This window comes from Bombina bombina, chromosome 5 (genome assembly GCF_027579735.1).
Source record: "Bombina bombina isolate aBomBom1 chromosome 5, aBomBom1.pri, whole genome shotgun sequence".
Classification (NCBI taxonomy): domain Eukaryota; kingdom Metazoa; phylum Chordata; class Amphibia; order Anura; family Bombinatoridae; genus Bombina; species Bombina bombina.
Window position 1 is genome coordinate 729,680,197 of NC_069503.1, and position 24,282 is coordinate 729,704,478.

Genomic DNA, 24,282 nt, shown 5'->3' on the forward strand with positions numbered 1-24,282 from the left:
AAGGTTTACCCTTGAAGTTTCAAAAGGAACGAAAATTACTCTGAAGCCCCATTCTGCTTATTTCTCTTATCCTGAGTAAGGAAATGTCCTTTTCCTCCTGTAATGTCAGAAATAATCACAGCCAAGGCTGGGCCAAACAAGGTCTTACCTTTGTAAGGAATAGCCAAAAGCCTAGACTTAGACGACACATCTGCAGACCAAGATTTCAACCATAAAGCTCTGCGAGCCAAAATGGCAAAACTAGAAATCTTTGCTCCCAATTTGATAACCTGAAGGGAAGCATCAGAAATAAAATAATTAGTCAATTTATGAGCCTTGAACCTGTCCTGGATCTCTTCAAGGGGAGTGTCTGTTTGAATGGAATCATACAGCACATCAAAGCAGTATGCCGCCACACTACAAACGGTAGCAATACACACCGCAGGTTGCCATTGTAACACCTGGTGAACATACATTTTCTTAAGAAAACCCTCCAGTTTCTTATCCATAGGATCCTTAAAAGAACAGCTATACTCTATGGGAATAGTAGTTCTCTTAGCTAAAGTGGAAATTGCCCCTTCCACCTTGGGGACCGTTTGCCAAGACTCCTTAATAGAGTCATCAATGAGAAACATCTTAAAAATAGGAGAAAAACCTCTCCCTTAACAATAATTTCTGTAGCCCGATCTGGTACAGGAAAACATTACAGCATGGAAGGTATATCATAGTACTTGTTAAGTTTGCTAGATTTTTTAGGGTTGACGACGACAGTAGTGTCAGTCGTCCAGAGTAGCCAAAACCTCTGAGTAGTAAACGGAGGTGCTCTAGCTTAAACCTGAAGGATACAACTTCAGCATCAGAGGAAGGAATTACACTGTCAGAATCTGAGATCTCACCCTCAGATGCTACTGAAGAATCCTCCCCATCAGATCTATGAGAGGGAATATTCGGAATAGCCACGACCAAGTCAGACACCTTACGCACTGCTTCTTTAGACTTCCTCTTGCGCTTTCCCTGTAGCATGGGAAAAGCAGACAACGCATCAGAAACTGTAGAAGACATGAGAGAAGCAATGTCTTGCAAGGAGACCCCAGCAGGAGCTTGAGAGGAAGCACAGGGCACTGAATTAATGGGTACTAAAATTTGGGACACCCGAGGAGAAAAATGTGGCATATTTTGAACATTTAGGAAAACTCCTAGACAGCATCCGTCTTAGACACATGAGGAACAAAAAGGAATTGGTGGTTCAATATTAGCATTCAAACATAAAGGACATCTAATCTACAACAGAGTATTTGTAGATCTTAACAGAATAAATAATAAATAAATTATGAACACATTTAATAAAGAAAAACCAGTTACTGTCTCTTTAAATTTTAAAAAGAAACTGCTTTATTTTTGATGCAATGCAAAAAAGGGATCTTTTCCAGATAAGCCCCGCCAAAAAGTTAAGCCCCGCCACCTGAGTATAATGCTACATACAATTTTAAAGCAGAGCTAAACCATAGCTTTTTAGCACACAGCCCTGCCTGCCTCTGTTCTCCGGGAACACTTCCCCCTGCACTGTTGGAAGCCCCGCCACCCGAGTATAATGCTACATACAATTTTAAAGCAGAGCTAAACCATAGCTTTTTAGCACACAGCCCTGCCTGCCTCTGTTCTCCGGGAACACTTCCCCCTGCACTGTTGGTTACCACGGGCACGGTAATAAATTAGCTCATAAAGACACGGAGCTAAAAATGTAACTCTTCTCACACGCTGCACTGTGAAACCCGATACTGGCTCTGGCTGATCCTTTCATAAAGCAGTGTCTGAGCCTGTTTAGCTCTGTTGTATGTATGAGGGCTGAGCTAGTTAAAACTGCAGTTTCTAAAATGTGCACATTGTACAGTACAGAACACGGCATGTCAGCTTGTAATATACTTAGCATGCTAGTTAGGGAAAAACCCTAGCTCTTATTAGTGTGTATTACCTACATATTCATGAGCGGAGCTTTAGCTGCCAAATGTGAAATCCATGGTTACTGTGTGCAATGCTTTATTTAAAAAGGACACTGTTGTTTTTGACTACACTGTCCCGATAAGGAGCTGTTTTTATGGCGCGCGGTCTAGACATCAGAAATAGTGGCGGGGCTTAACTTTTTGCGCGTACACTTTTTGCATTAGTGGCGGGGCTTATCTGGAAAAGATCCCAAAAAAGAAACTGCTTAATTTTTCAAGATATGTGACATAAAAAACGTCTTAACAGCCTCTACACCTCAGCTATAGCTTTGCTGAGGTGCCTATCCTAGCAGGATAACGAAATAATTGATTCTTAAATTCAAAATGGAGCAGTTTCAGAAAGGTCAGGCTAGCAAATAACCGTTTGATTTGAAAAACGTTAAGATGCAGATCTCTCTTCTCCATATACAGGAAGTGAAAGAAAAACAAGTGTGCAACAGATACATTTTTACCTCACACAAGCCTTAATAAAACCACCAAAATGAGCCAAGTTCTCCTTAAGTCCCAAGTGCCTGCAAAACTGCCACACAAACTCCCTTACAACACTAGGAGTAATGTATTAAATACCCCTGTTAGGGAAATGGTAAAGTGCCATGTTTTTTCCTTAAAGCTGCTTAAGAAAATAAATTAGCACTTACCTCAAATCTGCCTGGCACCTCACTAGGTTTGGAGAGGTCCTTTCCCTCACATTGACCTGTGGAAAATAATAAGGGCAGCAACGTTTATTTAAAAGATGAGGGAGGTGCAGTGAGAATTATGTCCCACAAGTTCCCTTTGCTTAACAGACACCAATGCCATACTGAAGAGACTGAAATGGACTACAGCTACACCCTGGAGTAAAAACAGCACATACTAGTACTGCAAATAAAATAAACTCTGGATTGAAGAATCTTTCCAGCATCTAACTTTACCACTTCCTTACTCCAACGTAGGCAAAGAGAATGACTGGGGTTAGAGGGAAGGGAGGTGATATTTAACAGCTTTGCTGTGGTGCTCTTTGCCGCCTCCTGCTGGCCAGAGGTGAATATCCTAATAGTAATTTGATGATCTGTGGACTCACCGTGTCATTAGAAAGAAATTTCCTTTGCCACGCAGTCAGGAATGCGGAAATGAAAAACAGAACCACGCCAGAGCACAAGGTGAACCGTACAGTTCAAAAAAAGCACGCCCAACCAAAAGACTGCTTCACTTCCAAAGGCCTCAAAATTACAAACCACGAGCCCATAAACATCACACATAAGCAGGTTAAATCACATAAACATGATTATAAACCCCCCTGTTCAATAACCCCCCTCAGGAGATATTAACCCTCAATGCCAAGATACTAACAGAGACTCACTGAGTCCCATGTGTCATATAGTTAGACCCGCAAGGTGTTGTAGCCTCTCGGGAAAACATTCAAATTACAGTACATTGATGATAAAGTAAAATGAAACGATCTTACCAGAATCTATGCCATGGAACAGAAATACAGCCTTTCAAGTGTGACGAATAGTAGCATCACCTCAGCCATGGATTTGAGAGAAGAAAGCAGGCAGCGGAGCGAAGTTCGACTAGGCTGAATGCTTGAGAAGCTGTTAATATGAGTCGGGATGGTTTTGCAGAAAGACTCTCCCTGCATCTCCGGACTCTAACTTTCATCCAAGCCCTCACTGAGAGACTGACAGGACTACTTAAAACTCCTGTCCCATGCCGAAGAGTACTACCCTCCATAAGTGACAAACTAAAAACCGACACTTCTCTGCCAACCTCCTGAGATGAAAGGCAAAGAATGACTGGGGGATAAGGTGGGTGGGAGGAGTATTTAAGCCTTTGGCTGGGGTGTATTTGTCTCCTCCTGGTGGCCAGGTTCTCATTTCCCAAATGTAATGAATGCAGCCATGGACTTTCCATTTAAGAAGAAAAAAGATCTTTACCAAAAAACAGAATTTATGTTTACCTGATAAATTACTTTCTCCAACGGTGTGTCCGGTCCACGGCGTCATCCTTACTTGTGGGATATTCTCTTCCCCAACAGGAAATGGCAAAGAGCCCAGCAAAGCTGGTCACATGATCCCTCCTAGGCTCCGCCTACCCCAGTCATTCGACCGACGTTAAGGAGGAATATTAGCATAGGAGAAACCATATGGTACCGTGGTGACTGTAGTTAAAGAAAATAAATTATCAGACCTGATTAAAAAAACCAGGGCGGGCCGTGGACCGGACACACCGTTGGAGAAAGTAATTTATCAGGTAAACATAAATTCTGTTTTCTCCAACATAGGTGTGTCCGGTCCACGGCGTCATCCTTACTTGTGGGAACCAATACCAAAGCTTTAGGACACGGATGAAGGGAGGGAGCAAATCAGGTCACCTAAATGGAAGGCACCACGGCTTGCAAAACCTTTCTCCCAAAAATAGCCTCAGAAGAAGCAAAAGTATCAAACTTGTAAAATTTGGTAAAAGTGTGCAGTGAAGACCAAGTCGCTGCCCTACATATCTGATCAACAGAAGCCTCGTTCTTGAAGGCCCATGTGGAAGCCACAGCCCTAGTGGAATGAGCCGTGATTCTTTCGGGAGGCTGCCGTCCGGCAGTCTCGTAAGCCAATCTGATGATGCTTTTAATCCAAAAAGAGAGAGAGGTAGAAGTTGCTTTTTGACCTCTCCTTTTACCGGAATAAACAACAAACAAGGAAGATGTTTGTCTAAAATCCTTTGTAGCATCTAAATAGAATTTTAGAGCGCGAACAACATCCAAATTGTGCAACAAACGTTCCTTCTTTGAAACTGGTTTCGGACACAGAGAAGGTACGATAATCTCCTGGTTAATGTTTTTGTTAGAAACAACTTTTGGAAGAAAACCAGGTTTAGTACGTAAAACCACCTTATCTGCATGGAACACCAGATAAGGAGGAGAACACTGCAGAGCAGATAATTCTGAAACTCTTCTAGCAGAAGAAATTGCAACTAAAAACAAAACTTTCCAAGATAATAACTTAATATCAACGGAATGTAAGGGTTCAAACGGAACCCCCTGAAGAACTGAAAGAACTAAGTTGAGACTCCAAGGAGGAGTCAAAGGTTTGTAAACAGGCTTAATTCTAACCAGAGCCTGAACAAAGGCTTGAACATCTGGCACAGCTGCCAGCTTTTTGTGAAGTAACACAGACAAGGCAGAAATCTGTCCCTTCAGGGAACTAGCAGATAATCCTTTTTCCAATCCTTCTTGAAGGAAGGATAGAATCTTAGGAATCTTAACCTTGTCCCAAGGGAATCCTTTAGATTCACACCAACAGATATATTTTTTCCAAATTTTGTGGTAAATCTTTCTAGTTACAGGCTTTCTGGCCTGAACAAGAGTATCGATAACAGAATCTGAGAACCCTCGCTTCGATAAGATCAAGCGTTCAATCTCCAAGCAGTCAGCTGGAGTGAAACCAGATTCGGATGTTCGAACGGACCCTGAACAAGAAGGTCTCGTCTCAAAGGTAGCTTCCAAGGTGGAGCCGATGACATATTCACCAGATCTGCATACCAAGTCCTGCGTGGCCACGCAGGAGCTATCAAGATCACCGACGCCCTCTCCTGATTGATCCTGGCTACCAGCCTGGGGATGAGAGGAAACGGCGGGAACACATAAGCTAGTTTGAAGGTCCAAGGTGCTACTAGTGCATCCACTAGAGCCGCCTTGGGATCCCTGGATCTGGACCCGTAGCAAGGAACTTTGAAGTTCTGACGAGAGGCCATCAGATCCATGTCTGGAATGCCCCACAGCTGAGTGACTTGGGCAAAGATTTCCGGATGGAGTTCCCACTCCCCCGGATGCAATGTCTGACGACTCAGAAAATCCGCTTCCCAATTTTCCACTCCTGGGATGTGGATAGCAGACAGGTGGCAGGAGTGAGACTCCGCCCATAGAATGATTTTGGTCACTTCTTCCATCGCTAGGGAACTCCTTGTTCCCCCCTGATGGTTGATGTACGCAACAGTTGTCATGTTGTCTGATTGAAACCGTATGAACTTGGCCCTCTCTAGCTGAGGCCAAGCCTTGAGAGCATTGAATATCGCTCTCAGTTCCAGAATATTTATCGGTAGAAGAGATTCTTCCCGAGACCAAAGACCCTGAGCTTTCAGGGATCCCCAGACCGCGCCCCAGCCCATCAGACTGGCGTCGGTCGTGACGATGACCCACTCCGGTCTGCGGAATGTCATCCCTTGTGACAGGTTGTCCAGGGACAGCCACCAACGGAGTGAGTCTCTGGTCCTCTGATTTACTTGTATCTTCGGAGACAAGTCTGTATAGTCCCCATTCCACTGACTGAGCATGCACAGTTGTAATGGTCTTAGATGAATGCGCGCAAAAGGAACTATGTCCATTGCCGCTACCATCAAACCGATCACTTCCATGCACTGCGCTATGGAAGGAAGAGGAACGGAATGAAGTATCCGACAAGAGTCTAGAAGTCTTGTTTTTCTGGCCTCTGTCAGAAAAATCCTCATTTCTAAGGAGTCTATTATTGTTCCCAAGAAGGGAACCCTTGTTGACGGAGATAGAGAACTCTTTTCCACGTTCACTTTCCATCCGTGAGATCTGAGAAAGACCAGGACAATGTCCGTGTGAGCCTTTGCTTGAGGAAGGGACGACGCTTGAATCAGAATGTCGTCCAAGTAAGGTACTACAGCAATGCCCCTTGGTCTTAGCACAGCTAGAAGGGACCCTAGTACCTTTGTGAAAATCCTTGGAGCAGTGGCTAATCCGAAAGGAAGCGCCACGAACTGGTAATGCTTGTCCAGGAATGCGAACCTTAGGAACCGATGATGTTCCTTGTGGATAGGAATATGTAGATACGCATCCTTTAAATCCACTGTGGTCATGAATTGACCTTCCTGGATGGAAGGAAGAATAGTTCGAATGGTTTCCATCTTGAACGATGGAACCTTGAGAAACTTGTTTAAGATCTTGAGATCTAAGATTGGTCTGAACGTTCCCTCTTTTTTGGGAACTATGAACAGATTGGAGTAGAACCCCATCCCTTGTTCTCTTAATGGAACAGGATGAATCACTCCCATTTTTAACAGGTCTTCTACACAATGTAAGAATGCCTGTCTTTTTATGTGGTCTGAAGACAACTGAGACCTGTGGAACCTCCCCCTTGGGGGAAGCCCCTTGAATTCCAGAAGATAACCTTGGGAGACTATTTCTAGCGCCCAAGGATCCAGAACATCTCTTGCCCAAGCCTGAGCGAAGAGAGAGAGTCTGCCCCCCACCAGATCCGGTCCCGGATCGGGGGCCAACATTTCATGCTGTCTTGGTAGCAGTGGCAGGTTTCTTGGCCTGCTTTCCCTTGTTCCAGCCTTGCATTGGTCTCCAAGCTGGCTTGGCTTGAGAAGTATTACCCTCTTGCTTAGAGGACGTAGCACTTTGGGCTGGTCCATTTCTACGAAAGGGACGAAAATTAGGTTTATTTTTTGCCTTGAAAGGCCGATCCTGAGGAAGGGCGTGGCCCTTACCCCCAGTGATATCAGAGATAATCTCTTTCAAGTCAGGGCCAAACAGCGTTTTCCCCTTGAAAGGAATGTTAAGTAGCTTGTTCTTGGAAGACGCATCAGCTGCCCAAGATTTCAACCAAAGCGCTCTGCGCGCCACAATAGCAAACCCAGAATTCTTAGCCGCTAACCTAGCCAATTGCAAAGTGGCGTCTAGGGTGAAAGAATTAGCCAATTTGAGAGCATTGATTCTGTCCATAATCTCCTCATAAGGAGGAGAATCACTATCGACCGCCTTTATCAGCTCATCGAACCAGAAACATGCGGCTGTAGCTACAGGGACAATGCATGAAATTGGTTGTAGAAGGTAACCCTGCTGAACAAACATCTTTTTAAGTAAACCTTCTAATTTTTTATCCATAGGATCTTTGAAAGCACAACTATCCTCTATGGGTATAGTGGTGCGTTTGTTTAAAGTGGAAACCGCTCCCTCGACTTTGGGGACTGTCTGCCATAAGTCCTTTCTGGGGTCGACCATAGGAAACAATTTTTTAAATATGGGGGGAGGGACGAAAGGAATACCGGGCCTTTCCCATTCTTTATTAACAATGTCCGCCACCCGCTTGGGTATAGGAAAAGCTTCTGGGAGCCCCGGGACCTCTAGGAACTTGTCCATTTTACATAGTTTCTCTGGGATGACCAACTTGTCACAATCATCCAGAGTGGATAATACCTCCTTAAGCAGAATGCGGAGATGTTCCAACTTAAATTTAAACGTAATCACATCAGGTTCAGCTTGTTGAGAAATGTTCCCTGAATCAGTAATTTCTCCCTCAGACAAAACCTCCCTGGCCCCATCAGACTGGGTTAGGGGCCCTTCAGAACCATTATTATCAGCGTCGTCATGCTCTTCAGTATCTAAAACAGAGCAGTCGCGCTTACGCTGATAAGTGTTCATTTTGGCTAAAATGTTTTTGACAGAATTATCCATTACAGCCGTTAATTGTTGCATAGTAAGGAGTATTGGCACGCTAGATGTACTAGGGGCCTCCTGAGTGGGCAAGACTCGTGTAGACGAAGGAGGGAATGATGCAGTACCATGCTTACTCCCCTCACTTGAGGAATCATCTTGGGCATCATTGTCATTGTCACATAAATCACATTTATTTAAATGAATGGGAATTCTGGCTTCCCCACATTCAGAACACAGTCTATCTGGTAGTTCAGACATGTTAAACAGGCATAAACTTGATAACAAAGTACAAAAAACGTTTTAAAATAAAACCGTTACTGTCACTTTAAATTTTAAACTGAACACACTTTATTACTGCAATTGCGAAAAAACATGAAGGAATTGTTCAAAATTCACCAAATTTTCACCACAGTGTCTTAAAGCCTTAAAAGTATTGCACACCAAATTTGGAAGCTTTAACCCTTAAAATAACGGAACCGGAGCCGTTTTTAACTTTAACCCCTTTACAGTCCCTGGTATCTGCTTTGCTGAGACCCAACCAAGCCCAAAGGGGAATACGATACCAAATGACGCCTTCAGAAAGTCTTTTCTAAGTATCAGAGCTCCTCTCACATGCGACTGCATGTCATGCCTCTCAAAAACAAGTGCGCAACACCGGCGCGAAAATGAGGCTCTGCCTATGATTTGGGAAAGCCCCTAAAGAATAAGGTGTCTAAAACAGTGCCTGCCGATATTATTATATCAAAATACCCAGAATAAATGATTCCTCAAGGCTAAATATGTGTTAATAATGAATCGATTTAGCCCAGAAAAAGTCTACAGTCTTAATAAGCCCTTGTGAAGCCCTTATTTACGATCTTAATAAACATGGCTTACCGGATCCCATAGGGAAAATGACAGCTTCCAGCATTACATCGTCTTGTTAGAATGTGTCATACCTCAAGCAGCAAGAGACTGCTCACTGTTCCCCCAACTGAAGTTAATTGCTCTCAACAGTCCTGTGTGGAACAGCCATGGATTTTAGTGACGGTTGCTAAAATCATTTTCCTCATACAAACAGAAATCTTCATCTCTTTTCTGTTTCTGAGTAAATAGTACATACCAGCACTATTTCAAAATAACAAACTCTTGATTGAATAATAAAAACTACAGTTAAACACTAAAAAACTCTAAGCCATCTCCGTGGAGATGTTGCCTGTACAACGGCAAAGAGAATGACTGGGGTAGGCGGAGCCTAGGAGGGATCATGTGACCAGCTTTGCTGGGCTCTTTGCCATTTCCTGTTGGGGAAGAGAATATCCCACAAGTAAGGATGACGCCGTGGACCGGACACACCTATGTTGGAGAAAGTGTAGTTTTAATTGTATTATAACAATTTATGTAAGAACTTACCTGATAAATTAAATTTCTAGAGTCCATGAGCTAGTGACATATGGGATATACAATCCTACCAGGAGGGGCAAAGTTTCCCAAACCTCAAAATGTCTATAAATACACCCCTCACCACACCCACAATTCAGTTTAACTAATAGCCAAGTAGTGGGGTGATAGAAAAAGGAGTAAAAAGCATTTAAAAAAAAAAAAAAAAAAAGGAACTGGAAATATAATTGTGCTTTATACAAAAAATCATAACAAAAAGGGTGGTCTCATGGACTCTTGCCAATATGAAAGAAATTAATTTTCAGGTAAGTTCTTACATAAATTATGTTTTCTTTCATGTAATTGGCAAGAGTCCATGAGCTAGTGACGTATGGGATAGTAATACCCAAGATGTGGAACTCCACAGAAGAGTCACTAGAGAGGGAGGGATTAAAAATAATAACAGCCATCTTCCGCTGAAAAAATTAAATCCACATCCAAAAAAAAATAAGTTTTTCTCATAATTGAAAAGAAAAAACTTAGACTAGAATATAGACTAGAAGTCTTCCTGAAATCTTTAGTAGCTTCAACATAATATTTATAAGCTCTTACAACATCCAGAGAATGTAAGGATCTCTCCAAAGAATTCTTAGGATTAGGAGTAGGGCTGGGCGATATGGGCAAAAATGAAAATCACGATTTTGGACCCAAAAAAATAGTGATTTTCTTATAAATGACTATAATACTTTATTTGTTTCAATAAAAAAATGTATTTAACACAACAGAATCTTAAAGGGACATAAAACCCCAAATGTTTCTTTCATGATTTAGATAGAACATAACATTTTAAACAACTTTATAATTTACTTAAATTATCATTCTTTTATTTGCTTTCTTGTTAGCCTTTGTTGAAAAGCAGAAATGTAAGCTCAAGGGTGTGCACGTGTCTGCAGCAGTTTTGCAAGAATGTTATAAATTAGCAGGAGCACTAGATGGCAGCACTATTTCCTTTCATGAAGTGCTTCAGGCATGTGCACGCTACTTACCTAGGTATCTCTTCAACAAAGAACATGAGAATGAAATACATTTGATAACAAGTAAACTGGAAACTTTTTATAAATTGTATTCTCTATCTGAATCACGAAAAAGAAAATTTGAGTTTAATATATATATATATATCTTTCAAAAATGAAGCCTCTTCTTTAAAAGAAAGTCTTAGTGAAGAGTTTATAAACATTTCAGAATGTGCACCATGGAAAATAGATCAGACAGTAGAGTAAAATTGCACATGTACTTCACTGTCTGAGCTATTTTCCGTGGTGCACTTTCTGAACTGTTTGCATCAAATACTTTCTTTAAAAGAGGCTTTATTTTTTCTATGTAAACTGGCTTTATTTTATTTTTTAAATTTTATACCAGTTTATTAAACAAAAGCACTGATACATAACAAATATGATGTTATACAATCATACAATGTCCCAGGTAGTGTCATAATATCCTTCTGGTTAAAAAAATTTTTGTATGTTATTACAATACGTATGTCACATTTATATATTAATCAGTCCCATACACAATACTTTGGTACTACATCCCATAAAAGGAGTTCAGATACTGTTGGTTATAGAATAAAGTACTAAAATCCAATTCCACCTGTCCTGCCATATCGTCTATGAGCTTCAGATAAGATGCATCTTATGATTATTTTTTTTTTTTCTTCAAAAAAAGCTTTATTGAAGGTATCAATAATGCAAAGCAAATAAATTAACAACGTGAGGACACAATCTGCCCTCATTACAGCATAAACTTATACAGTTAAAGGGTGAAAATAATAGACTCCGTTCAAAGCAGCACCCAGAACTCAAGAAATAGTAGAGAACCAGTATGGTACCATATATCTTATGTGGGGGAGACTCCAAGGTCTCTTGGTCTAAAAAAAGGGAGAGAGGGGAAAGAGATCAGAGACAGGAAATAGTAATAGGGAAAGAAGGGGAGGAGGGAAACAATGATTGTCATACTGGGTCGTGACGCAAATACCGACTAGTATCTTGTATGCTAACTCACAGGTAATTTACGTAATTGTGTATGTCAAGCTAATCAGGGGCCAGGACATTAGGTTTCCAAGTAGTTTCGTATAAGTCTTTCCAGTCAGCTAGGCGGGGACTCTTTTTTCCAATCGCATGCAATTAAGTGTTTAATTGACATAAAAAGGTAGATGCTGATGAATGCATGATGCTTAGGAACAGAGTGAACCCCTAAATGAAGTAGGGCCGTTGACGGTGAGCTACGGAGTGATACTCCCAGTTTGGGAAGAACCCTGAAACAGCTAGTCCATAAGGGACGGATTCTGGGGCACTCCCACCAGATATGTAGGGAGTCACCTCTCTGGCCACAGCCTCTCCAACAGTAGGGAGACGTGCTGGGAAATATTTTAGCTAATCTGGTGGGGGCATAATACCAATGAGCCAGGAGTTTATAATAAGTTTCAAACAAGGTTATACAATGTATGGCCTTTTTGGTACGTTCCAGAGAGTACCCCCACATATCCCCTGTAAATGATTTACCTAGCAGAAATTCCCACTTTGAGAGGTGGGGAGCTGATTCTGGGTTTAGATTGAGGCCCAGGAGAGCGTAATGTCTGGAAAGAGATCTACAAAGCCTGTTCCCCTGGCTGCATGCGGACTCCCAAGGGGTTAGAGGACGGGCTAGCGGGGGTTTAAAGCCCCAGCTAGTTAGGAAACTTAATTCTGAGATACTCAAATTTTAGAAACAGAGGTAAGGCCCCATCCACCCCTATCTGGGAAACTGTTTTAAATCCACTCTTCGGGGGTGCAAACATTCCCGAACAATAGGGTTTAACAAGGTCAGTTCCTTACGGCAATGTGTGGGCGTCCAGATCAGGTCTTGAAGGGCTAGATTGTAGGGCAACGAGGCCTGTTCAATGGAGCGCCATTTGCAAGTAGCCTGTCTAACATCCCAATGTGAAATATGGGTGAGCATCGCCCCCTCGTAATATCTCACTATCGATGGGGAGCCTAGTCCCCCACATGTTCTAGGCAGTTGCAGCACTTTCTGCGCCACTCTTGGAGGCTTACCCTGCCAGATATGCTTAGTGAATTCACTTTGGCATTGTAGGAGGATTTGTCTAGGGACTCTTATTGGGAGGCAGCGGAACAAATATGTGAGGCGGGGCAGAAAAGACATTTTCAAATCTGCAATACGCCCCATCCATGAAACTTGAGAAAGATTCCAGCCACTACTGAGGGAGCGAAACTCCAACAGCAGGGGGAGATAGTTGTCTCTGATGACACGGGAAAGGTCACTAGAGAGTTTAACTCCCAGATGTAGCACCAACGATTCCGACCATCTGAAGTGGTATTTGGCTTTTAGCGAGGCTAGTGATGTGCTTTCAAAGCCTTGGGTATACATCTCCGTTTTGGAGGTGTTAAGCTTATAATACGACTGGGCATTAAATTCTTCAACTATTTGTAGGAGTCTAGGGAGGGTAATCGATAGGTCGGACGAGAAAAGGGTAATGTCATCAGCAAACAAGGCGATATGCCTGGTGCCACATAGGGTGATCCCCCCCATCTGTGGGTCCGTTCTGATTCGTTCGGCTAACGGCTCGATGGCCAGTGCTTAGAGCAGGGGCGACAGAGGGCACCCCTGTCTGGTCCCGTTAGATATGGTGAATGGAGGAGTTTGGAAACCTAGGCCCCCTTACTGATGCGGAAGGAGTGGAATATAAGGCCTTTATTGACCCTATGAGATTACTTAGGAAACTTAAGAAACGCCATCTCACCCGATCAAAGGCCTTTTCGGCGTCTAATAAGATAATCGCCACAGGTTTACTAAGGCTGGAAGATAGGCCAAGTATATTTAGTAGTCGTCTAGTGTTGTCCGGCCCTTCTCTTTTGGGAATAAATCCCACTTGATCTGGATTGACCAAGTGGGGTAATAAATTGGCAATGAGATTGGCTAGAAGTTTTGAATAAAATTTTATATCAGTGTTAACGAAATTAGCCTGTAGCTGGCACAAAGAGTAGGGTCTTTATCAGGTTTCAAGATTGTTAAGTTTACCCTCAATTCCTCGCTAAACTATAGAGTCTTAGGAGTAATGGGGAGAGTTCTTGAATGTAAGTTTTGTAAAAAGTGAACTGGACTGTTGGACTTCCCGGATAGAAAATGATGAATTTAAAGAGTCTCTTTGATCGGGCGAGAGGAACGGGAGATTCAAGGCCTTTAAGTACTCACGTACTGCCTCCGTTGAGGCCGAAAGGGGGTTCTCAGACTTGTCTATATTATAGAGGTTAGAGTAATACTCTGCGAATGCCTCACCTATCTGCAAAGGGATTTTGAGGAGGGAGCTCGCCGTAGAAATACTATGTATACGTGAAGCACTAGTTCTATTTCTGCTTTTGTTGGCTAGAAGGGTATCCGCCTTATTGCCCTTATAGAAATACAGCTGTTTTAGTTTAGTTAAATTGTCTTGGGTTCTCCGAAGCTCTATTTGCGAGATGATTTTTGAGGTCCGAGATTTGGGCTGCTAAAGAGTGTACGGGCTTGGCTCTGTTTAGAGATTCTAAAATCCGTAATTTAATATGAGCCTGTGATAACGAGAGTCCCGCCTGTTTCGGAGTTTAGCCTGTTCCAAGATCATTATTCCTCTAATGGTTGCTATAGCGGCACCCCAGAGGGTGTCGTCCCTAACTTGAGCATTGTCATTAGTTTCCACAAAATGTTTGATTTCTGTGCGTAATTTTTCCCTTAAGGAAATGCCCTGTAGTAGGTAGTGGGGCATGCGCCAAGGAGCCCTAGTGCAGGTAGTGTTTGTCGAAATAAAATCAGTTGTGACAGTCATGATCAGACCAGGGGCAGATAGCTATAGCTGCTTTGGTAACAAGGTCTAGTGAGTCTGTGGAGAAAATGTAGTCAAGTCGGGCGTATTGTCGGTGTGGTTGTGAGTAGTGTGTATAGTCTTGGTCCTTAGAGTGAACAGCCCTCCATATGTCAAAGTAACCCGAGCCAGTCATGAGAGTGCGGAATTAAGCAGCAAGTCGTTCTGTGGCAGGTGGAGTCCTATGTAAGTCAGCGGATTTTCTATCTACCTTAGGATCCCAGATCATGTTGAAATCTCCCGAAACAATAACCCTACCCTGTTTGTGTTGAGCTATGACATGAAGTATGTGTTTCAGGTACTTAGGTTGATGTGTGTTGGGCAAGTAAACTGACACTAAAGTATATTGTACATGATAGATTCTACAGATCAGGATAACATATCTGGCTTATGGATCTTTGATGGTCAGGACTGGCTCAAAAGCCAGCCTCTTGTGCAGGATAGCTGTACCTCTAGCTTTCTTAGTGAAGGGAGCATACTCTATATGCGTATACGCCTTAGAGGAAAGCCTAATCGGTGCATCACTTAGCCAATTTGTCTCTTGAAGAAACACGACATCGGCGTCATGGTGTTTCAGTGAGCGTAACAAAAGACATCTCTTGAAGGGAGTGTTGAGTCCCCTAACGTTATGGGTAAGAAACCTTAAAGGGGGGCTAGCCATAGATCGGGTCGGTTAGCAGTTGAGTGGTGTAGGCCTAGGTATCTTCGGCTGGGGAACAGAAAGAGGAAAAAACATAATTTATGTAAGAACTTACCTGATAAATTCATTTCTTTCATATTAGCAAGAGTCCATGAACTAGTGACGTATGGGATATACATTCCTACCAGGAGGGGCAAAGTTTCCCAAACCTCAAAATGCCTATAAATACACCCCTCACCACACCCACAATTCAGTTTAACGAATAGCCAAGAAGTGGGGTGATAAAAAAGTGCGAAAGCATATAAAATAAGGAATTGGAATAATTGTGCTTTATACAAAATCATAACCACCACAAAAAAAGGGCGGGCCTCATGGACTCTTGCTAATATGAAAGAAATTAATTTATCAGGTAAGTTCTTACATAAATTATGTTTTCTTTCATGTAATTAGCAAGAGTCCATGAGCTAGTGACGTATGGGATAATGACTACCCAAGATGTGGATCTTTCCACACAAGAGTCACTAGAGAGGGAGGGATAAAATAAAGACAGCCAATTCCTGCTGAAAATAATCCACACCCAAAATAAAGTTTAACGAAAAACATAAGCAGAAGATTCAAACTGAAACCGCTGCCTGAAGTACTTTTCTACCAAAAACTGCTTCAGAAGAAGAAAATACATCAAAATGGTAGAATTTAGTAAAAGTATGCAAAGAGGACCAAGTTGCTGCTTTGCAGATCTGGTCAACCGAAGCTTCATTCCTAAACGCCCAGGAAGTAGAAACTGACCTAGTAGAATGAGCTGTAATTCTCTGAGGCGGAGTTTTACCCGACTCAACATAGGCAAGATGAATTAAAGATTTCAACCAAGATGCCAAAGAAATGGCAGAAGCTTTCTGGCCTTCGTAGCTTTAACATAATATTTCAAAGCTCTAACAACATCCAAAGAATGCAACGATTTCTCCTTAGAATTCTTAGGATTAGGACATAATGAAGGAACCACAATTTCTCTACTAATGTTGTTGGAATTCACAACTTTAGGTAAAAATTCAAAAGAAGTTCGCAACACCGCCTTATCCTGATGAAAAATCAGAAAAGGAGACTCACAAGAAAGAGCAGATAATTCAGAAACTCTTCTGGCAGAAGAGATGGCCAAAAGGAACAAAACTTTCCAAGAAAGTAATTTAATGTCCAATGAATGCATAGGTTCAAACGGAGGAGCTTGAAGAGCTCCCAGAACCAAATTCAAACTCCAAGGAGGAGAAATTGACTTAATGACAGGTTTTATACGAACCAAAGCTTGTACAAAACAATGAATATCAGGAAGAATAGCAATCTTTCTGTGAAAAAGAACAGAAAGAGCAGAGATTTGTCCTTTCAAAGAACTTGCGGACAAACCCTTATCTAAACCATCCTGAAGGAACTGTAAAATTCTCGGTATTCTAAAAGAATGCCAGGAAAAATGATGAGAAAGACACCAAGAAATATAAGTCTTCCAGACTCTATAATATATCTCTCGAGATACAGATTTACGAGCCTGTAACATAGTATTAATCACAGAGTCAGAGAAACCTCTTTGACCAAGAATCAAGCGTTCAATCTCCATACCTTTAAATTTAAGGATTTCAGATCCTGATGGAAAAAAGGACCTTGTGACAGAAGGTCTGGTCTTAACGGAAGAGTCCACGGTTGGCAAGAGGCCATCCGGACAAGATCCGCATACCAAAACCTGTGAGGCCATGCCGGAGCTACCAGCAGAACAAACTAGCATTCCTTCAGAATCTTGGAGATTACTCTTGGAAGAAGAACTAGAGGCGGAAAGATATAGGCAGGATGATACTTCCAAGGAAGTGATAATGCATCCACTCCCTCCGCCTGAGGATCCCGGGATCTGGACAGATACCTGGGAAGTTTCTTGTTTAGATGGGACGCCATCAGATCTATTTCTGGAAGTTCCCACATTTGAACAATCTGAAGAAATACCTCTGGGTGAAGAGACCATTCGCCCGGATGCAACGTTTGGCGACTGAGATAATCCGCTTCCCAATTGTCTACACCTGGGATATGAACCGCAGAGATTAGACAGGAGCTGGATTCCGCCCAAACCAAAATTCGAGATACTTCTTTCATAGCCAGAGGACTGAGTCCCTCCTTGATGATTGATGTATGCCACAGTTGTGACATTGTCTGTCTGAAAACAAATGAACGATTCTCTCTTCAGAAGAGGCCAAAACTGAAGAGCTCTGAAAATTGCATGGAGTTCCAAAATATTGATCGGTAATCTCACCTCCTGAGATTCCCAAACTCCTTGTGCCGTCAGAGATCCCCACACAGCTCCCCAACCTGTGAGACTTGCATCTGTTGAAATTACAGTCCAGGTCGGAAGCACAAAAGAAGCCCCCTGAATTAAACGATGGTGATCTGTCCACCATGTTAGAGAGTGTCGAACAATCGGTTTTAAAGATATTAATTGAGATATCTTCGTGTAATCCTTGCACCATTGCTTCAGCATACAGAGCTGAAGAGGTCGCATGTGAAAACGAGCAAAGGGGATCGCGTCCGATGCAGCAGTCATAAGACCTAGAATTTCCATGCATAAGGCTACCGAAGGGAATGATTGTGACTGAAGGTTTCGACAAGCTGTAATCAACTTTAGACGTCTCTTGTCTGTTAAAGACAGAGTCATGGACACTGAATCCATCTGGAAACCCAGAAAGATTACCCTTGTCTGAGGAATCAAAGAACTTTTTGGTAAATTGATCCTCCAACCATGATCTTGAAGAAACAACACAAGTCGATTCGTATGAGATTCTGCTAAATGTAAAGACTGAGCAAGTACCAAGATATCGTCCAAATAAGGAAATACCACAATACCCTGTTCTCTGATTACAGACAGCAGGGCACCGAGAACCTTTGTAAAAATTCTTGGAGCTGTAGCTAGGCCAAACGGCAGAGCCACAAACTGGTAATGCTTGTCCAGAAACGAGAATCTCAGGAACTGATAATGATCTGGATGAATCGGAATATGCAGATATGCATCCTGTAAATCTATTGTGGACATATAATTCCCTTGCTGAACAAAAGGTAAGATAGTCCTTACAGTTACCATCTTGAACGTTGGTATCCTTACATAACGATTCAATATTTTTAGATCCAGAACTGGTCTGAAAGAATTCTCCTTCTTTGGTACAATGAAGAGATTTGAATAAAACCCCATCCCCTGTTCCGGAACTGGCATAATTACTCCAGTCAACTCTAGATCTGAAACACATTTCAGAAATGCTTGAGCTTTTACTGGATTTACTGGGACACGGGAAAGAAAAAATCTCTTTGCAGGAGGTCTCAACTTGAAACCAATTCTGTACCCTTCTGAAACAATGCTCTGAATCCAAAGATTGTGAACAGAATTGATCCAAATTTCCTTGAAAAAACGTAACCTGCCCCCTACCAGCTGAGCTGGAATGAGGGCCGCACCTTCATGTGGACTTAGAAGCAGGCTTTGCCTTTCTAGCTGGCTTGGATTTATTCCAGACTGGAGATGGTCTCCAAACTGAAACTGCTCCTGAGGATGAAGGATCAGGCTTTTGTTCTTTGTTGAAACGAAAGGAACGAAAACGATTATTAGCCCTGTTTTTACCTTTAGATTTTTTATCCTGTGGTAAAAAAGTTCCTTTCCCACCAGTAACAGTTGAAATAATGGAATCCAACTGAGAACCAAATAATTTGTTACCCTGGAAAGAAATGGAAAGTAAAGTTGATTTAGAAGCCATATCAGCATTCCAAGTTTTAAGCCATAAAGCTCTTCTAGCTAAAATAGCTAGAGACATAAACCTGACATCAACTCTGATAATATCAAAAATGGCATCACAGATAAAATTATTAGCATGCTGAAGAAGAATAATAATATCATGAGAATCACGATGTGTTACTTGTTGCGCTAAAGTTTCCAACCAAAAAGTTGAAGCTGCAGCAACATCAGCCAAAGATATAGCAGGTCTAAGAAGATTACCTGAACACAGATAAGCTTTTCTTAGAAAGGACTCAATTTTCCTATCTAGAGGATCCTTAAACGAAGTACCATCTGACGTAGGAATAGTAGTACGTTTAGCAAGGGTAGAAATAGCCCCATCAACTTTAGGGATCTTGTCCCAAAATTCTAATCTGTCAGAAGGCACAGGATATAATTGCTTAAAACGTTTAGAAGGAGTAAATGAATTACCCAAATTATCCCATTCTTTGGAAATTACTGCAGAAATAGCATTAGGAACAGGAAAAACTTCTGGAATAACCACAGGAGCTTTAAATACCTTATCTAAACGTTTAGAATTAGTATCAAGAGGACCAGAATCCTCTATTTCTAAAGCAATTAGTACTTCTTTAAGTAAAGAACGAATAAATTCCATTTTAAATAAATATGAAGATTTATCAGCATCAATCTCTGAGACAGAATCCTCTGAACCAGAGGAATCATCAGAATCAGAATGATGATGTTCATTTAAAAATTCATCTGTAGGGAGAGAAGTTTTAAGATTTTTTTACGTTTACTAGAAGGAGAAATAACAGACATAGCCTTCTTTATGGATTCAGAAACAAAATCTCTTATATTATCAGGAACATTCTGCACCTTAGATGTTGAAGGAACTGCAACAGGCAATGGTACTTTACTAAAGGAAATATTATCTGCTTTAACAAGTTTGTCATGACAATCAATACAAACAACAGCTGGAGGAATAGCTACCAAAAGTTTACAGCAGATACACTTAGCTTTGGTAGATTCAGCACTTGACAGCGATTTTCCTGTAGTATCTTATGACTCAGATGCAACGTGAGACATCTTGCAATATGTAAGAGAAAAAACAACATATATATAAAGCAAAATTGATCAAATTCCTTAAATGACAGTTTCAGGAATGGGAAAAAATGCCAAAGAACAAGCTTCTAGCAACCAGAAGCAATAAAAAATGAGACTTAAATAATGTGGAGACAAAAGTGACGCCCATATTTTTTCGCGCCAAATAAGATGCCCACATTATTTGGCGCCTAAATGCTTTTTGGCGCCAAAAATGACGCCACATCCGGAACGCCGACATTTTTGGCGCAAAATAACGTCAAAAAATGACGCAACTTCCGGCGACACGTATGACGCCGGAAACTGAAATAGAATTTTTGCGCCAAAAAAGTCCGCGCCAAGAATGACGCAATAAAATGAAGCATTTTCAGCCCCCGCGAGCCTAACAGCCCACAGGGAAAAAGTCAAATTTTAAGGTAAGAAAAATGTTAAATTAAAATGCATTATCCCAAATATGAAACTGACTGTCTGAAAATAAGGAAAGTTGAACATTCTGAGTCAAGGCAAATAAATGTTTGAATACATATATTTAGAACTTTATAAACAAAGTGCCCAACCATAGCTAGGAGTGTCACAGAAAATAAGACTTACTTACCCCAGGACACTCATCTACATATAGCAGATAGCCAAACCAGTACTGAAACGAGAATCAGCAGAGGTAATGGTATATATAAGAGTATATCGTCGATCTGAAAAGGGAGGTAAGAGATGAATCTCTACGACCGATAACAGAGAACCTATGAAATAGACCCCTTAGAAGGAGATCACTGCATTCAAATAGGCAATACTCTCCTCACATCCCTCTGACATTCACTGCAAGCTGAGAGGAAAACCGGGCTCCAACTTGCTGCGGAGCGCATATCAACGTAGAATCTAGCACAAACTTACTTCACCACCTCCATCGGAGGCAAAGTTTGTAAAACTGAATTGTGGGTGTGGTGAGGGGTGTATTTATAGGCATTTTGAGGTTTGGGAATCTTTGCCCCTCCTGGTATCAATGTATATCCCATACGTCACTAGCTCATGGACTCTTGCTAATTACATGAAAGAAAAAGGGGGTTAAGAGGTAATGAGTAGGAGGAGACACTGAGAAGTGCCTCAAGAGCGGTGGAAATAGTCCACCTCAAGGAAGCCCTAGCATGGGCTTCAGTGTGGGGGTGAGCCAAAGGCTCTGGAGCTAGCGCTATATAGCAATAACAAAAACAGCAGCAGCCCCGCTCTAAACGTATAAACATCTCAACATAAAGTGCTAAAACTCAAGTAGTTAAAGAACAGCAGATAACATATCTAATCAAATAGAATAACATAACTTACAAAATGAGCATGAGGTTTAACAACTCTTACAGCCTCTCGGCTACCCCATCCAACCTAGGGTACAGGTTGGGCAGAGACACCATTCGGCGGGATCCTTAAAGCCCATACTAATACATTTAAGGGCCCTAGGCCTCTGGTGAAACCTATGCGACAGGCTCAGAGTGTTCGTGGGGTTCTCGAGGTTGTTTTATCTTGGGTCTCTTTGCCCTCTGATCCTTTGCTGTCCATTCAGGAGCTGAGGCTCTCAGCACCGGTTGAGCTTGATTATTCAGAGGGTCCATCAATAAACCCCAGGTGGTAAGAAGAGTCAGACCCTGAGAGGGTGTGGAGATAGTTATAGTCTGGTTATCCTTGGTTACTATGAACCTGGTGGGGAATCCCCATCGATATCTGATGTTGGCTTTACGCAGAGCAGTGGTAATTGGTTGAAAATGCAGACGTTGTTGGAGGGTGTGAGCAGACAAGTCAGGTAGTAGCTGGACTCCCTCAAATCTGCCGCTAAGATTTGTTTTTTTGTAAGCAGCTTGAAGTAAACTATCCTTATATAAGAAGCTGTGGAAACACACTATGATGTCTCTTGGCTTGTCAGAACTAACTGTCCTAGGACGTAGGGGCCTGTGAGCCCTCTCCATTGTACTAGTGAGGCCATCAGGGGCGCCAATAAGTTCTTGAAAGAGACCTTGAACATAGCCTTGTATGTCTGCTGTAGATACAGACTCTGGTACTCCCCTGAATGTTATATTGCACCATCGCGATCTGTCCTCCATATCAGCCAGTTTAGATTCCAGTTGCGAAATCTGCTCCGCTAGACTTTCGGCATAGGCCAAAATATTGGATTGGTCTTCCGCTTGATCATCCTGCTTGCGCTCCAGTGCGTCCACCCTGTCGCCAATTTCAGAAATCTCCTTTAGCTCGGCAGAGCTGCGCTGGATTTCTTGGGTAATGGACCTGGTCTGAGTGGCCAAGAGTTTCCTGAGTGATGATTCGGTAATATAGTGTTGTGAGGCAGTTGCAGAATGTAGGCTTGACTGAGACTCCTCATCTTGAGAGTCAGGCTCACTCATTTCAGCACTTGGGTGAGGTAGAGGCTCCTTAGTAGAGTGCGCAAAATGATCAAACACCATCTTCTTAGGTTTGGGGTTTGACTGAGTGTTTCCTCACCGTGTGGGGCATTTTGTGGGTTGGTAACCAGACCGTGGAAAACAGAGCAAAGGATCACTAAGGGCTCATGGACTATATACTGCTGTACTAAAAAAAGGAATCAAGTGTTATGCATAGCACATTCATATATACAATTTTAGAACAACCTATCTCATGGTTAGAGCGGGGCTGAACAATATTTCACAGAGAGAGCTACATTGTGATCATAGAGTAGATCTACTGCAGACGTGCTGGGCACTAAATCTAGCCCCTCACCTTGGGGAACCTAGGGATACGACCCGAAGGGGAAAGGAAAATGGAAGTGACCCTCCCAGGCGAGCTGGGCAGGAGCAGGAAGGTGAGGAGCAAACGTGTATGATTTCTCAGACAAATAATTTACAATGTGGGGATGCCAAGTACACAGATAAATGACAAGTGTTTAACATACGTAGAGTATAAAAGATAACACTGCTAAATGGGCCTCCTCTGACCTTACAAAACTGCCTCTCAGCTCATGGAAAGGGAATACGACCAACAGGAAGGGGAAAGGGGGAGTGGAGGTGACCAGCCTAGACTAGCTAGGCCGGAAAGGGAGAGCTTTGAGGAGTTGGTGTTTGAGAACCCACTTGCCTAAGCTACTACCAGACTACCTGCTGTAGGGAGGACCTGTAGGAAGCAAAAAATGATTAGCAAAGTAGTGATATAAAGTAACCCTCCATATTGGGATTAGGCACCCAAAGGTACATAAGCTGTCGCAGCAGCCACACACTATGTTTTAGCAATCAAGTCTGGCGCAACCAAGCAAGTAGTATAGATGTAAAGGGGAGTGCATAGAGTTTATATCCTTGTAATTAGGGAGTGGAGACAATAGTTCCCAAGTACCTTGGGATTTTAGAGGCTCTTGTAATATAGGTGAGTTCTCTTAGGAAGTTTATTGGGCCTCAGAGTCTTAGATTACCCACTGAATCTTAACTATGCATGCTGCCCCCAGGAACGTCCTTATTATAGATGTGACTAAAGATCACTGAATCCCCTGGAGTTCTATGCTTAAGCCGTACCAACCCAGGAGCAGAGCAGCCTGGTCTCAACCTCTGGGTATACTGAGGCCTGTGTTGGGGGTAGCAGGTATAAGAGCCCAGGGACAGGGTACAAATGATCTCACCTCTGTGAAGTTCTGGGTCGTCCTCCAGCCTGTCACACTCTGGAACTTGGTGATGAGTGGCAGGAACCCGGTCGTTAGCCTGCAGCCTGTTGCACAGCAAGTCGTAGCTCCGGAGCGGAGCCCCAACCCTCCGGAGCCTGTGCAGGAACTTCTCAAGGGGCCAAGGGTGAGGAGTCTCCTCCAAACCGCCCACTATCATGAGCGGGCACCCGGCCCTAATGCAGCTAACCGGCGTTCAGGGGCAGATGCCGGGACTTGATACCTCCGCCCGGATCCTGCGTGGATGCAAGGCAGGTAAGCCCAAGATGGCGTCTCATTGCGCCGTTTTCTGTTTCGGCTACCCCTCCAGGGGCAAAGGTAGAGAACCAGCTTCGCAGCACACCCCAATCCTCTCAGGGCACGACCAACTTCACTCACGCTTGTAAGCGCTCCGGAGTGGATCGGAGTGGGTCGAAGGGGTGCAGGCGGCTGTGGGTATGGGTGAGAAGTGCAGGTAGGTAGGTTTAAGT

The 24,282-nt window shown here is 42.6% G+C and overlaps 1 protein-coding gene across 1 annotated transcript in view; it reads right to left on the reverse strand.

Moving 5' to 3' along the window:
• Positions 1 to 24,282, reverse strand: part of NUP153 (nucleoporin 153) — a 798,292-nt gene that overhangs the window by 610,280 nt on the left and 163,730 nt on the right. The window contains exon 4 of the mRNA XM_053715838.1: positions 21,678 to 22,562. Within this exon, the coding sequence (XP_053571813.1) occupies positions 21,678 to 22,562 (885 nt within the window). The remainder of the gene's footprint in view (positions 1 to 21,677; positions 22,563 to 24,282) is intronic.